This window comes from Misgurnus anguillicaudatus, chromosome 18 (genome assembly GCF_027580225.2).
Source record: "Misgurnus anguillicaudatus chromosome 18, ASM2758022v2, whole genome shotgun sequence".
NCBI lineage: Eukaryota > Metazoa > Chordata > Actinopteri > Cypriniformes > Cobitidae > Misgurnus > Misgurnus anguillicaudatus.
This window is the reverse complement of record NC_073354.2, coordinates 38,617,028-38,632,336: the sequence shown is the minus strand read 5'-3', so window position 1 is coordinate 38,632,336 and position 15,309 is coordinate 38,617,028. Positions and strand designations below refer to the sequence as shown.

The window sequence follows — 15,309 nt, the reverse complement described above, 5'->3', positions numbered from 1 at the left end:
TTCTCTTAATTGACGAGATAACTCGTCAATGGCGGAAAAGATTTAATTTAGTGCTGCATAACGATTAATTACAACTAATAAAAGTTTAAGAATAAATAAAAGTTTTTGTTTACATCATATGTGTGTATTGTGTATAATACATTTGTGTATATATAAATACACACACATGCATACATAATCTTACGAAAAAAAGAGATGTATATATTATATAATATTTATATATAATATTAATTGTATAACAATATAAAAAATTAAATGCATATGTAAATATTTTAAATACATGTAAATTTATTATAAACAATACACACATATGATGTAAATAAACACTTTTTTCTGCAAATGATTAGTTGCGATTAATCGTTATGCAGCCCTATTTTTAATAATTTGCTTTTACAAACTGAGAGTACTAGAAAGTTTAGTTTTCTGTCTTAAAATCATTAATGCTGTTAACAGAGTTTAGGTTGAATTCAAGTCCGAACATCTTTAATACTGCATTGTTTTTCATTGGCTATTAGATACATTTACATTAATCTGTTCACGAAATCTCATCCAATATCACTCCTGTAAGAAGCTGTCGTGGGTCTGCGGTCCGATGGCTGCAGAATAATCTTGTCTGCTTGGGAAAATCTGATCTGGGGTCACAGGTGAAAGGTCATTGACGTTTCTGATGTAATTTACCGACCCCTGCTGGCTGAGCAACAGCAACTGACGAGCAAACAGTGGCTCTACCTGCAGGACAACAGATTGGACAATGCATTAAGTTTGATTATGCCTTCACCCACATCCACTAGACTGGGTGTCCCATGTGCCATGATTCTGAGGATATCAACCACTTAGCAAAGTCAGGAGAGTCGTGTTGCTCAATCCATGGTTGGGTCTCAGCATAGGTTTATCCATAAGTTTGTGTTTATTCATATTTGAGATGACCATTGGTAAAACAACTCGATGTGAACCGCATCAACTTTCACAATAAATCTTGTTTCACATCAGCTTTACTGTAATAAGAGCAATGATGCATAATGTACATTACAGGTAAAGAGATGAATACCTGTACTGTCAGGGGTCTCCTGTCTGCAGTGGGGTCACAGGACTCAAAATACAGCTGCACGTGAAACCGTGGAGGTGGACGAGCTTGCAAGAAACAACCCTGAAGCTCTAAATGAGGCAAACAGAAAAACACATGAGGAATTTGTATCTTATTTTGTTGGAAGTTTTACCCTCTCTTAGAAATAACAGTGCTTTAAAAGTTTTCACACCCATACAACAACAAAAAATTAATTTATCTGGGCAAAAATATTTTTAATGTATATTTTGTAGAAAGTAAACAACACTATGTAGTTTTTTTTACCTTTAAATAATGTCTCTAAAATTATTTCAGTGATGGAACAACTTTTAACTGGACAAATTGTACTGTTGCTGCAACCTGAGCAGCCTCCTAGCTGCTACAAGCACACTCTGAAAGTGGTGGTGGAGGGTAGGAAACACAGCCCCGCCCCTCCCCCTGCCTGCAGAAAAGTGTCTGATACCAGGCACTGTTGCACTTTTCAACCACACGGGGGAGCTGTAAGCCATTTTTACATGGAAACTACATAGTGTTGCTTTAAATAAAATATTTTTGAATTAGAAAATATTTTTAGTTTTAATCTTCGTATATTAACGTATTTCAAAATGTATTTCAGGGGAAACACATATGTCTCTAATTTTACAACTCATATGTAACTCAATTAATACCTTAATAACCTTAATAAAAACATTACTTTTATGCATTTTGAGGCAAAACAAAGGGCACTGATGTATTTTAAGATACTTCAGTGCAAGTTGTTTTTGTTTTGGAAAGCTCTTAAATTTATTTTAGTCTAGGACTTTTTCGCCCCAAAATGTTTTTCTTCCAAAGTGATGTTAATATAAATGCTTTAAAATATATTATTTTTAAAATATATTTCAAAATATACAAAAAATGGCCAAAAAATATATTGGTGAAAAATACATTTTTGTAAACGTATTTTAAAATATATATTTCAGTATATTTTTGGCCATTTTTATATGGTATAAAATATAATTTTTTGGCCGAACCATTTTTGGTTCCTCAAAGAACCATTGAGTCAAAAGTTACTTTATTATAATCTAATGAAACTTTTTAACTATAAAGAAAATTTTGTGAAACAAAACATTCAGCACAACCTTTTAAGAACGTCTGGTTTGAGAACGCAAAAAATATATTTTCAAATATTATAAATTATATAAATTTTAAATATATTCAAATGTCTTAAAATAGCCAGAGCGATGTTTTGCTAACCGTATAGTATAAGCAGAATAATTTACTTAATTGAATTATTGAATTATTTGAAAATAATGCACACCCACTTCTTGTAGTGCCGCATTACCACCTTGGGTGTGCATTATTTTTTGAAAAATTCAACAGCCCGTCATCAATTATTCCTTACATATAAGAAATTAAAACTAAATATATTTTAAAATTCAAAATATATATTTAATTAAGCTCTACTTTCTACAAAATGTATTTAGCATATATATATGGTTTCATCGGATGCACATGATACACGTCTGGATCCGAACTTTACTTCCGGTTTCGTTTTTTTAATGGTCTGACTAGTTGCTAAACTGATCTCTTGAACAAATGCCTCGTTGAAAATAACAAATGTTTTGGTTTCCTAGGTAATCTATGTGTTGTGTTTTTGCTTGTTATATAAATAAACTACGTTTTAAGTACTTTGTTGTAACTTATTATTAGCGGAGTTTACCGGAAGTTACGTGCGGACCACGGCAGCCGCTTGTTTATGTTTTTACTGCTGAAACGGTCTATATATATAAAACATATTTTTTCACACTGTATAAAAATAAGTTAAAACAACTTGGTTTTGCAAGTCAGTTCAACCAATAAGTTGACATAACTTATAAGAACAAGTTGAAACTGTTTAACTTTTTTTTTTTAAGTTAAAGTAGCAAAAATATATTGCTGCATTTTTTTTACAGTGCATGGGCGTTAATATTAATTTTTCTGTAAATTTAATGTAACCTGTTAGGAACAGCTGCGTGTCCAGTAGTTTACTGGTTTGATCTCTTTCCAGTTTGTAGAGTTTAGTGGTGAAGTTTGTGTGAGTGCCGTTGCAGTAGATTCTGCTCTCACAGAAGCGTCGGGCGTACAGGCCGTCGGGTGACATCCAGAGCAAAACGCCACCCTCCAGCTCTCCTTTCTCAGACTGGGGAAGAGGAACGGGCTCCGGACCACTCGGACTGATGTAGGTCCAGCTGTCATCGTAAGGAACCAGCAGACAGCCGTCGACGCTCGTGACCGTCACATCAGCGACAAGAGCATCACCGCTGAACACGCTCACCTGCAGACGAGGATCTGAACCATGCATGGATGAGGATTTAGTGTGCATGCAGAAAAATGTCCTTAGTGGTTGCTAAGGTCTTTGGAGTGGCTGTTGCTAGACAGTTTGATCTATTGATTGATTTATTGATTGGATGTGTGTACCTGACATCGTCATGGTCTCCATTGATCTCATGCTGGTGTCCACGGTGAACATAGGTGGTGAATCAAATGAACCATTGCTGTAGAACGATCCATTGATTTGATACCCTGAACATGACAAATACAAATTAATGACCAAACATTATTAAAGATATTAACACATACACACACACAAAGTCAGTACCAGCATCCCAGCGTGAGCTTTGACTGAATGAACCGTGATACTCTGAAAGTGAATTCGGTTCAGACATGAAGTCTCTCCAGGTCCGATCGGTGACCGACATGAAGTTACAAACCTGCAGGGAGAAAACCCTCAGAAATCTCTTTCATCTCTTTCTTCTGGTGCAGTACATGAATTGAATCACTTACCTGACCCTGCACAGGTTCATATGAGGGGTATGATGAGTAGTTAAGATGACCTGAGGGTGCAGAAACGTTCCCATACGATTTTGGTCCTAAGATATGAATATGTAAAATAATGAGTAAAAGAGGACCTTTGGATGTTAGATAGAAATGCATGTGCGTGTGTGTACCTCTTTTGGTTCCTTCTGGAATAACCCGGTACACTTTAAATGGTTCGGATATGTCCAGCTGACTCTGACCCACGACCTCTTCGAAGTCACAGCTTTTGTTCAGGGCGCACCTGAGACGAGTCTTCCAGGTTGGTGGGTCGGGTTTATCGATACCCTCACGATACTTTCCTTTAAACAGAGCCCAGGCCTGATCCAGAAAATACATTTAAATATAACAATACAGTGCCTCCAAAAGATTTTCAACCTTTCAGACAAACTAAAAAAAGCATGAATGCATCACAATTTACAAGTTGCATTCACAATGAAGAACATTAGCACATAGATACTTTATAATGTAAAGCATTTGACATAAAGATATAAAGCAATAAATAAGCTTTTCATCTAAATGCATGAACTTGCTGGTTTTGTCCAACCGAAATTGGACATGGTTTACATTAACTTATGTAAATATAATGTGCAACATTTATTCATGTAAATTTTGTGTGCTCCTTTATAGATCAGTGTTAATGCATTGTGTTAGCAGTGCAAAAGGTCACGGGTTTGAACCCAGGGAACACACATGTTGATAAAAATGTATACTTTGTAATGCACTATAAGTTACTTTGGATAAAAGCGTCTCCAAATGTATAAATGTAATTAATCTGCATGTGAATCACCTTGAAAAGTGCAGCGTCCTGGTCTCTGTTATAGTCTTGTTTTCCTGCATGTTTCCATGGGATTCGGAAGGTTGTCCGCTCTCTATCTTCCCACACCAACCCGGGATATTTCCCAGTATCCACCTGCTCGATCAGCCACTGCCGTAATTTCCCATTGCCTGAGCCCACAGACATTTTTCCTGCAATCCTGATGTAAAAAAAAACTTAATGCGTAAAAGTGAATGCTCGGTAAGATGATGGGGATTATTGCAGTCTCACCCAAGAGAAGGTTGCTGTTAATTTGGTTTTGATAACTCATGTAGTTCACTTTGAGACACATTTTTTCCTAATTATTTGCCTTTTTGGGGGAGGAGCTTATACACAGATGTTGGATTGAAAGCCTTGAAAGTTCAACACACACACACATACACAAGAAGCTATATTATAAGAAGACACAGCAGCTTTCATATTGAGTTGGTTAATATTCCATATCCTCAAACCCTTCACAACTTTGTTGACATGATTAGATTTAAAGCAAAACATGATTTTGACTATTTCTATGTGTATATATAGCATAAACACATATAAATTACTTTAAATGCACATATAATCCAGTTTTATTGTTTGCAAAAGCGCAAATTTAAAAATGTCCAGTAACAGTATGAATAATCATGTACTAATACCTAAACTAATAATTTAATTAATGAGTCATATGAATTCATGCATGAATAACAGCTACTTTAACTTCACATTAATACATAGTTAGTTATTGCATTAATGAACACTTTGGGTAACCCAAAATCAAACATGGTCTAGAAAAAACAACTTGTTTATATGCACAATGTTTAGGTTTACACACATTGAGCCTCAATATTTACAGTCAATCTCATTAAAATTTGTAATTTTCTCACATTTTCTTTTGAGCGATTCCACTGCTGCAATTAAAGGGACAGTTCACCCAAAAATAAAATCATCCTCAAGTTTCTTTGTTCTGCTCAACGGAATGGAAGATATTTGTAAGAAAGCAGAAAACAGGAGCACCATTGACTTCAATAGTAGGAAAAGCGCACATTATGGGAGTCAATGGTGGGCACAAAAATGCCCAAAATATCTTCTTTTGTGTTCAGCAGAACAAAAAATGTATGCAGGTTTTTAACAACTTGATGATTAAATGATGACAAAATGTTAATTTTTGGGGTGAACTGTCCTTTTAATTTCAGCAATGGGATCACTCAAAAGAAATTGAGAGATAATTACTCATTTTATTTATGAATGCATCACTGTACATTCAATGAGGTTGACTGTAAATGTATTTTTTGTTTTTTTTCTAGAGAATGTTTTATTTGGGTTACCCAACGTGTTAATTAATTCATCAACTAACAAACGTGTAGTTAAGATTGCTGTTATTTATGCATGAATTCATATGACTCATAACATAATTATGGTTAGTTTCTGATTATTACACGGCTTAACTCATCATTAGTTCATATTATAGTGATTATTAATTTAGGTTTTAAAAGATGATTAATCATACTGTTGTTTTATTAATTCAACAAACGTAATAAACGCAGACCATATTAAAGCGTTCTGAAGCATTTAGTATGTGTGCAAGTTAAATTAGTGATTATGGTGTGAGTTTTATAATCCTACATTTTCACAGTTAGTTAGTTTAAATAATTTGCAAGTCTATAAATTTCATAAAGTTTTATTTTAGATGAAGATTTCTCTTTTTATCATAAATATTGACGTTATTCTTTATTATTACTGTATTCATTTGCTGTAAAGCTTTGCAACACTGCAAAAATAAGAATTTAGAAGGTGCTTATAAGCACTATTTGATTTTATTATTAGTTGAGAGGTAAACTAAGGAGTCATTTCTCTAATTGTTCAGGCATGATGAGAACCTCAATGCAACAGTTAAAGTCACAAATTCCCCTCATCTGAATAGAAATGACCGAGCAGATTTAGTGCTGTTGTGCACCTGTGAATGTACAAAATCATCATGATATGACTGGACTTCAAGTTGAGTCCTCTGGGACTATAAGATTACTCAGCAACACACACACACACACGCACACACATACACACAATGCTTTTTCACCTCTCTTCTTTCTTTTGGTGGAGAAGCTTATATAATTTCGTTATAATTCTAGTTTGATGCACTTAAGTTAACGTTGTGATCATTAAGTGCATTGAATTGTCATATGCACTTGATTTTAGCAGCTCTTTATTTCATCTACGGTTCCTAACCAAAGTCAGTTTTATAACATTTTTGTGCACAGACTTAAGCATGCATACTCATTTTCCCAGAAATCTGTCACAGTTGTGGTTGACGGTCGGATATTCAAATGAATCCTGCTGTCTGTAAAATCACCACCTGTTAACTAAATCTGAACTCATCTGTACAGGATGAAACTTAAAAAACTGTTGAGTCATGACATCGCAATTCTAGTTTAATCAAAAGTCATAAAAAATATATAATGCGTCCCTTAAAAGATACAACTTGACAAATGACGTGTAAAAAGTAACTTTTGTGGGGTTTTATTGAATTATTAATCAACAAATGAATGCATTTATCTATTTGATAATCAATAATGTTGTGTGCACTTATGCAATATAAATATTTATATGGTTATTTTTTTACACAATGTAAAAAAATGCTGCATTTTTGTCAAATCAACATATATATTTTTATATTACTTTAACTTAACAAATTAAGTTAAACAATTTCAACTTTTTTAAATCAAAACTTAAAATAGTATGTTGAATTAACTTGCAAAACCAAGTTGTTTCAACTTCATGCTGCATTTTTCACATACAATCATATATCAGATGATTAGAAACTGTCCTGACATGTCACATTGAAACATTTGTGTAACTTATGATTCATTTACAGATAATAACTTTGATCTTTTTGTTTTCTCTTCATGCAAACTGTTTTGTTGTTGTTCAGTTTGTTTTCATCTGAAATAGATTTGATTGATTTAGGAAACTGAAAGATTTTGGGTTCCTAGTGAGAAAAGATGAAAGTTACGAAAGATTGTTTTCATTCAGAGACTAACACCAACCATCATATACCCAACCATTGTGTTTCAGCAAACTTTTGGCGCGCACACACATAGATGACACAATATGTTCATACGTGTATTTCCACCCATGACTTTACACATTTAAACAGTTCATGTGTTCCAGCATCAAACACATAAACATAGACCCATGTGAATGACTTTCATGCAATAGATGTTAAACACTGCATGAAACTCGCATGGTTTGTGTAGATATAACTTTATTTTTTATGTAATATTTGTCTTTGTGCAACATCTGCAAGATCATTGTCACACCAGATCGTCTCGGCTAAAACAAGGCCAAATTTGGGCTGGCAGTGAAAATTTTATAGACGTCTAAAAATAAATGAAATAAAATAAAATAAATTAATAAATGACAGCAAACAGCTTGTTGTCACTGTTGACTTTGCTTACATGATGGAGTATCAGACATCTCACAAAATATTATGGCAAAAACGACCAAATTCCAAGTTTATTTTGACTAGAAGTGGGTTACTTAAAGCTGGACTATTTGGTTAACCTAGACAGTGAATGGATGGCTATTGCTTACTGGGTAATGTCACAGGCTCATGTCACACTCCTCAATGATGTAATATTTTTTCCTCGCTGAAAACAGGGAAAGTTTGTTTTTCAGTTTGGATTTCTCTTGTGAAACACTCAAACCTTTCACTGTATTTGTTTCAGAATGTATTTTGTCATCAGTATTCTCGGTTTACTGACTGGATTCAGTTTGTTAAGATTAGCTCTTTTTGTCAATGACCTGCTTGCAACCGTTTAAATTCTTCTCCATCATAATCACAATAAATTAAAGGTTAATTTTTCAAAATATCCTTCAGTGTACGTCTCAAAAAGTTTTAGGAAACTTTTAACTCTGATTGCTTGAAAAAATAATCCCACAACTCACCTGCCACAACCCACATTTGTGTGAATTGAGATCTCATTCATATTCATAGCACATGCAGTTAGCAAGTTTCTCACTGAAGTTTAATGTTTGCACGAGGTGTGATGCTTTTAAACAACATTAACGAGATTAGCTGCAGGAATATTGGGATTTTATAATACAGAAAAATAAAGATATTACAATTCTGCATGTTTATTATGCATTATGCATGTACAGAGCATATAAATGCACAATAAAAACAAAACACAAATGCTAATGAGCATTTTAGGAGCCAGCTGACTTATTCTCCACACTTATTTAAAATAAACTTTTCCAGGTTGCATTGCTTTTCAAGTTGAACAAGTGCACAGCAGTGATCTGATAAATCTAATGATAAATCTCCAGATCAGACATCTGATCATTACCGCAGTCCATCATCACATAGGCACTGTATACATCTTCAACCAATCGCAGCATCAGGTCATGTTGCTAAATTCAAACATTTTTGCCCGGTAACAGACCTCTTTACCCCCCTCTCTCCTAAAATCCTGCAACATCTGCTGCCAATTTCTTTCACATATACCAAAAAAACACACACAGGCTTTTCTTATTTGAACTGAAAGACAAACCGGAAAACCAATGTTGCTAAAAGAGTTGAACATCTTGTCCCAAAAGCAAGAAACAGTAAATGTCCTAATCAAATAGGGTTTGCAAGAGGAAGCCAAAGCCTGTTTTACTTGGACAGATGTTCTCAGGGTTAGGTTTGGGTTTTGGGCCTATAAACTGACTCCAGATCAGATTTAATACAGTAAATACAAAATACAAGAATGATTAATTGTCATTTAGGGATTCAAAGTTTATATATTGGTTTGAAACATACTATTACCTGATCAATGTGTAGGAGGGTTGGTTTAGATTAAAAATTAATAGATTAAAATCTACTCACCACTTTCCCCCCAAAATTATTATATGCATATAAGACATTTCAATATTTCATATTTATTTAATAAATTAATTTATGCATTTGGCAGACACTTTTATCCAAGTGACTTTACAAGGTACTATTTTTATGATATTTTTATGATGCTAACACAAAGCTCTACCACTGAGCTGTACATGAGTGAATATTTTGTAAATATTTTATAAATTTTCATAGTATTAAGTGCAAACATAACCAGTTTGAATCCATCTGAAAATCTTTTGTAATGTAAATAAAAACAAAAGATAAAAGGTTATGATATAGATTACATAAGACATTTGCCCTATAGGTCATTAGCCATGACCCCATTCTGCATGTGACCTTCCTTACAGTTTATCAGATTTCATCACTTATTTATTTTATGAAGTAGGCCTACATGAGATGTTCTTCAAGTGTTCAACATTCTCAGAATCTTCTGGAAAACATTGATCATAAATGCCAGCTTGAAGCAAAAGGGGACGTATAGACCTATATATAGCAAATTTTGAAATGAGCATTGGCTCATTTCCAACACATTTGATGTCAAACATGCATCACATCCACTTTGCTGATGCATTCCGGGGTCAAACTTTGTCATACTGTTAAAGACTATGAGAATGACATAAAAAATCCCCTTAAGTTCCCCGTGCCCTCACTAGTGTACATGCACTTATATGTAAACATTCCACTGCCCTGTCCCTGAATGATCAACCTCAGGGGGTTGATAGGGGACACCCCCACATATTACTGCACCTGTGGGCAGACACGTACGTGTGTGTGCATTATATGAACAAACAGATGAGTGTTATTGAAACCCTCGGCAGACCAGTTTGACTTTCAGGGTTTGAGCCACTAGGAAGTGAAACACGCTTATCATCTTCTCCAGAGCTTCAAATGCAGCCACATCAAATAAATGCAATCTAATAATGATTTACATTTTTCTACAATACGGAAGAAGCAATAATGTTGTGATTTGATGTGAATGCAAAATATATAAAACAGGCAGGCAAAGTAAATCCGTAAAATAAAATCAAACACATTTCAGAATGAAAGAAAATCGTCAATACGTGTGGAATCTGCCAAGGGGAAATACAAGATTTGTCCTTCATCCCAAAAGCACATCGCAGATTTCACATTCGCACTTTCGCGCAATGGCGACTTTTACTTATTACTTAGCTCGACAGCGCGTGTTCAGATGTTTAATACAGCGAAGATTTTATTGGTAAAACTTTAGATCATGATTTTAAATGCGTGTTAGTTTAAAGAGTGCAGATAAATCAATGTATGCTTTTATTATATGTCTTTTTACTGTATTTTGTCATTGATTGATTTCACAGTAAACATAACTTGTTTTAATTGTTTGACCTGTAAATCATTTGCTCTTTTAAATCAATATGCGAACATGCAATCTTACTATGTGCATATGCGTGCGCGTGCATGTACGTTAATTCATGTGCATGCGTGTGCATACATGGGAGGTGGGGTGGCATTGTAGAAAGTTTTAGTAGCTCTCTTTTCATGGGCTGAATCTCACAAAAACTTTTAGAGTAGATATACTAGCAGTATCTTCATTCTCTATATGCAAGCAATAATGTATTGATTTTATTTTTTAAAGCTGAAACATTAGTAACATGTATACTTCATGTCTCACAGCATGTGTATCTCTGGGAAGAAGTCAATAAATGGAGTAAATCTCTTCTATCAGTACACAGGACAGGGCTCTCACGCTCTACTGCTGATGCCCGGAGCTTTAGGTCTTTATCTTACTCATAATATATTAATGGTTCAGTGGAAGATAAACATCATAACATTTACATACAACAGGTGGGATCATGTTATTTTCTTCTAGGTATTGTGTGTGTTTTCAGGAAGTGGACTGACTGATTTTGGCCCTCAGCTTGAGAAACTAAACAAGAGTCGATTTACGGTGGTGGCGTGGGACCCGAGGGGATACGGGCGATCGCGTCCTCCTGACAGAGACTTTCCTGCTGATTTCTTCCAAAGAGATGCCAAAGATGCAGTGGATTTAATGCAAGTATGAGAGGAAGGAGTTGGTTTCAATCAGTGTTTTTTCTTTTCTTTTTTTTTTTTACTTTTTTATAATCTGAAGTAGGGCTGTCACAATGATTAAATAATCATCTCATCGTCGTGATTGTTTGACCTCATCGTGATTATTTCAGATCACCAGAATGATTGCATATCTCTCTAAAAAACACAAGGGGGAGCTGCAGGATGTTTTTTTTTGCAGCTACAGGCATGTGGTCCAGTACTAATGTGACCTTAGTAGAATTGGCTATTATTTAAGGCCTGTCCTGGTATAGTTTATTTTGATTGCATTTTTATTTCCAGTTGTTTTTTTTCTTATCAGGAAATTTCAGTTTTGAAAAAATATACGTATTAAATAATTACTTTTAAATATGTGTTATGTGTATTAATGTATACTCCCAGGTAAACCTTGAAAAAGATTTCATTTAAATGATTACAATGATGTGTGAAATATTTTTCATGAACAAAAAAATGAATGAATTGTCATAACGGTCACAATTTATTAGACAACTAACCGCCAGCCAAATTTCATAATCGTGACAGCCCTAATCTGAAGAACCATTTATTACTACATTTTTTGAAACAGAAAGAGTTTTATGGCATTGTGAAGCACCTTTATTTTTAAGAATGTAGTTACAGTGCATTTGTGTGTATTCAGGGTGCAATTTGCTGGCTGGGGGATAGGGGGGATTATCCCCCTTCTGGTTTTTATATCCCTGCCTCTGATGAATTATTTTTAATCCCTGGTGGGGACAAAATTTATTAGCAAAACATTTTTGCGATCTATGAGAGTTTTTCAATTTGCTACTTCAATTGGCGCAATTTGAAGGGTAATGCAGCTAGTGAGAGCTGTGCAGTAAAAGTAAACAGGTATCCCTTATCTCAAGAAGTGGTCTAGCTCATGGCCTTTAGCCTAATTGTTTCATTATTTATTTTCATAAATAAAAATTTTTTCCACAAATCGCACCCTGTGTGTATTGCACATAGCATATATCCCTATCCCCATGTTCTCGTATGAAATTGTAATATTTAAAAATCCCTGTATTGGCTATGTTTTAAAAACACTTACTCATATCCAAACGTGCCATCATCAGGGTATTAAAACAACCAAACTGCTGTATACGTAGATCATTGTATATCGAGAACATATTTTGTACTTTTGTACAATGGTATTGTGTTTTGTTAGTGTAATTCTCTGTCTTCATTTGTTTCTAGGCTTTGGGTTTTACTCGTTTCTCTCTGTTAGGATGGAGTGATGGTGGTATTACTGCTTTGATAATGGCTGCGTTAAATCCTGACCTCATTAATAAATTAGTGGTTTGGGGCTCCAACGCCTACGTCTCAGAGGAAGACATTCAGATCTATCAATGTAAGGTAAAAGTACCTAAACATTCATATAGGGAACATCAAAGACACTTACAGCACATCTGTGTTTTAGCAATTCGTGACGTGTCATTATGGAGTGAGCGAATGAGACGGCCGATGGAGGAGATGTACGGTGCTCAGTACTTTCGTGAAACCTGGGAGAAATGGGTCGATGCCATGAGACAGTTTGCACATAATCCACAGGGTGAGATTTATAGATGTATGCGCGTTTATAGATTGTTCTATGATCTCTCGTACCACCTTACAAATCTCACTAATGTCATGTTAATGTCCAGGTAACATATGCACAGAGTTGTTGCCCTTAATTTACTGTCCTACACTGATTGTACATGGGGCCAAAGATCCTGTCGTCCCCTATTTTCACCCACAATACCTTCTGAAAAACATCAAAGATTCAAAGTGAGTAAGCCAAAAATAAAAAAAGTCTATCATGTTTAATCTTTTCTTATAGTATACTAATATTATGTTCATCTTTATGCAAATTATCAGTGGAGAGCTGCAGGGATGACATCCAACCATGGGACTTTTTCATGAGCTTTTGAATTGTTGTAAAAAATAAGCTTTCCGATCAACAAAAGTTTATAAAAATTACAAGTTTCATCAATCAGGATTATCTTCACATAAGAACACATCTTTTATGAAAGTTTAAGGGCATTTACTATAGAAATTAAAAGCTAACCTAATAAGTGAACTACACCATGGACGCTCAACTTCTAGTCATCACCATGAAAACTCCGACTCCAAACTTTATTAAATACCTTTAAAAATATGTAAACAAGAAAATATTATTTTTGGGGATTTATGCCCTTGTTGTTTTGTTTTTGAGATTGTTCTTTGTGTGATGATGTTTAAAGTTCCAGACAACATCTGTATCCCATGCAGCAACTTGTTAGCATCCGTAGTTTAAACCCACATAAAAATTGAAAAGGTGGGCTAATTATTGATGTGTTTTATGTCGTAGACTAAAACGTGAAAATATCTTTAAGCTTGCGTTAACCCAAGATGTACCAAAACTCAATAAAAAAACTCACTGACTTCAGGATGAGAGAACCGAAAGTGCTAAAATGCTATGGGTTTTGCCTATAAATACGTCATCCCTGCAACTCTTTGTAATTTATATACATTTTGTGGATTTTTAAAAAAATTTTTACAGCATAATGTTTGCTACATTAATATTAATTTTTATTAATTATATTACAAAATTAGAAAGTCTAGGCTAAATCTTTTGTTTATTAAGTGCTTTGCTAATTGTTTCTGTTTTTCAGGTTGCATGTCATACCAGATGGGAAACATAATTTGCACTTGCGTTATACCAGTGAATTTAACACACTGGTGGAGGAATTTCTGAATGACTGAATGAGTGGATAAATAAAGATTCAAACACTCGGTGATCTACAGACTGCAACGCCCTACTTGTGAACATGGCTTTGTATTGAATTGCTCTATAGCAGTGCAAAAGGTCATGGGTTCGATCCCCAGGGAACACATATGGATTAAATATATATTTATATTGTGATGCATGAAGTCGCTTTGGATAAAAGCATCTGCCAAATGCATAATGTAAATGTATACTGTGTTCATTGTTGGCTCTTAAGACAAAATGCTTTCTTAACCCTTAATCAGACTTTTCATTCATTTTTTTTTAAACTGTTACCTTCATCTCAGGGGCATGAAACTCTATGACTTTTCCTAAATAATCTATCTAAACATGCACAAAATAACTAGGCTTGATTTGTTCTTTTTAAAGGTGTGTGAAAAACAATTACATTTTGATGAATGAAAAAATGAGTAAAGTAAATCCATTATAAATCTGAAAATGTCTACATATAAACCAAGGTCTGGTCCTGGAGCATAAAAGTGGAACAAACTTTCCATCTCATACACACAAAATACAGATTTTTTAATGTATTTCAGAATGTTTAATTTTGTGTTCACAAAATATATATTATTGTGAGGAGAAGTTGAAGCATCAAGAAAAAAGGTGAAAATGAAATGAGTCCCCATGGACCTCTATTGGATATATGTGTTCACTGCAAGGTTTTTCCACAAAACAGCAGATGTCAGTATTCTATCCCTAACACATAGAGCAATGTCCAAAAATAATTTACATTTAATTAAGATCGACATTTAAGTGATTTATTCTTTAAAAAATCTTTTTTTCATTAGCCAATTTATGGCCTAGTTAAGTATTGTGCAGTGAAAAACATCCACATTTCCACAAAACACAGCATAAATGTATTGTTGAGAAGTAAATTAAAAAGAATGATATATAGTTTTCCATATAAAAATGTATATTTCCTTATGCAATCA

General features: G+C 34.3%; 2 protein-coding genes across 2 annotated transcripts; one reads left to right on the top strand and one right to left on the bottom strand.

Annotated features, from left to right (window-relative positions):
• Positions 1 to 466: 466 nt before the first annotated feature.
• Positions 467 to 4,978, bottom strand: irf4l (interferon regulatory factor 4 like). Its single transcript, XM_055185752.2, has 8 exons — positions 4,686 to 4,978; positions 4,030 to 4,216; positions 3,866 to 3,951; positions 3,681 to 3,792; positions 3,500 to 3,604; positions 3,038 to 3,370; positions 1,049 to 1,155; positions 467 to 729 (listed from the first exon to the last, which is right to left on the bottom strand). The coding sequence occupies exons 1-8, from the start codon at positions 4,857 to 4,859 to the stop codon at positions 556 to 558; spliced, it is 1,278 nt and encodes a 425-aa protein (XP_055041727.2). The 5' UTR covers positions 4,860 to 4,978; the 3' UTR covers positions 467 to 555.
• Positions 4,979 to 10,644: 5,666 nt separating this feature from the next.
• Positions 10,645 to 14,724, top strand: bphl (biphenyl hydrolase like). Its single transcript, XM_055185759.2, has 7 exons — positions 10,645 to 10,789; positions 11,221 to 11,321; positions 11,436 to 11,602; positions 12,829 to 12,982; positions 13,052 to 13,183; positions 13,275 to 13,398; positions 14,265 to 14,724. Exons 1-7 carry the CDS (start codon positions 10,719 to 10,721, stop codon positions 14,353 to 14,355), a joined length of 840 nt encoding a protein of 279 aa, XP_055041734.2. The 5' UTR covers positions 10,645 to 10,718; the 3' UTR covers positions 14,356 to 14,724.
• The last annotated feature ends 585 nt before the right edge of the window (positions 14,725 to 15,309 follow it).

Excerpts from the sequence above, each read along its gene's own strand:
- irf4l (XM_055185752.2), bottom strand. The coding sequence starts at position 4,859 with ATGTCTGTGGGCTCAGGCAATGGGAAATTACGGCAGTGGCTGATCGAG. Across the intron at positions 3,952-4,029 it reads TCCAGAAGGAACCAAAAGAG|GACCAAAATCGTATGGGAAC; the intron begins GTACACACACGC and ends TTCATATCTTAG. Across the intron at positions 730-1,048 it reads GGAGACCCCTGACAGTACAG|GTAGAGCCACTGTTTGCTCG; the intron begins GTATTCATCTCT and ends GTTGTCCTGCAG.
- bphl (XM_055185759.2), top strand. The coding sequence starts at position 10,719 with ATGGCGACTTTTACTTATTACTTAGCTCGACAGCGCGTGTTCAGATGT. Across the intron at positions 11,322-11,435 it reads GCTGATGCCCGGAGCTTTAG|GAAGTGGACTGACTGATTTT; the intron begins GTCTTTATCTTA and ends GTGTGTTTTCAG. Across the intron at positions 13,184-13,274 it reads GTTTGCACATAATCCACAGG|GTAACATATGCACAGAGTTG; the intron begins GTGAGATTTATA and ends GTTAATGTCCAG.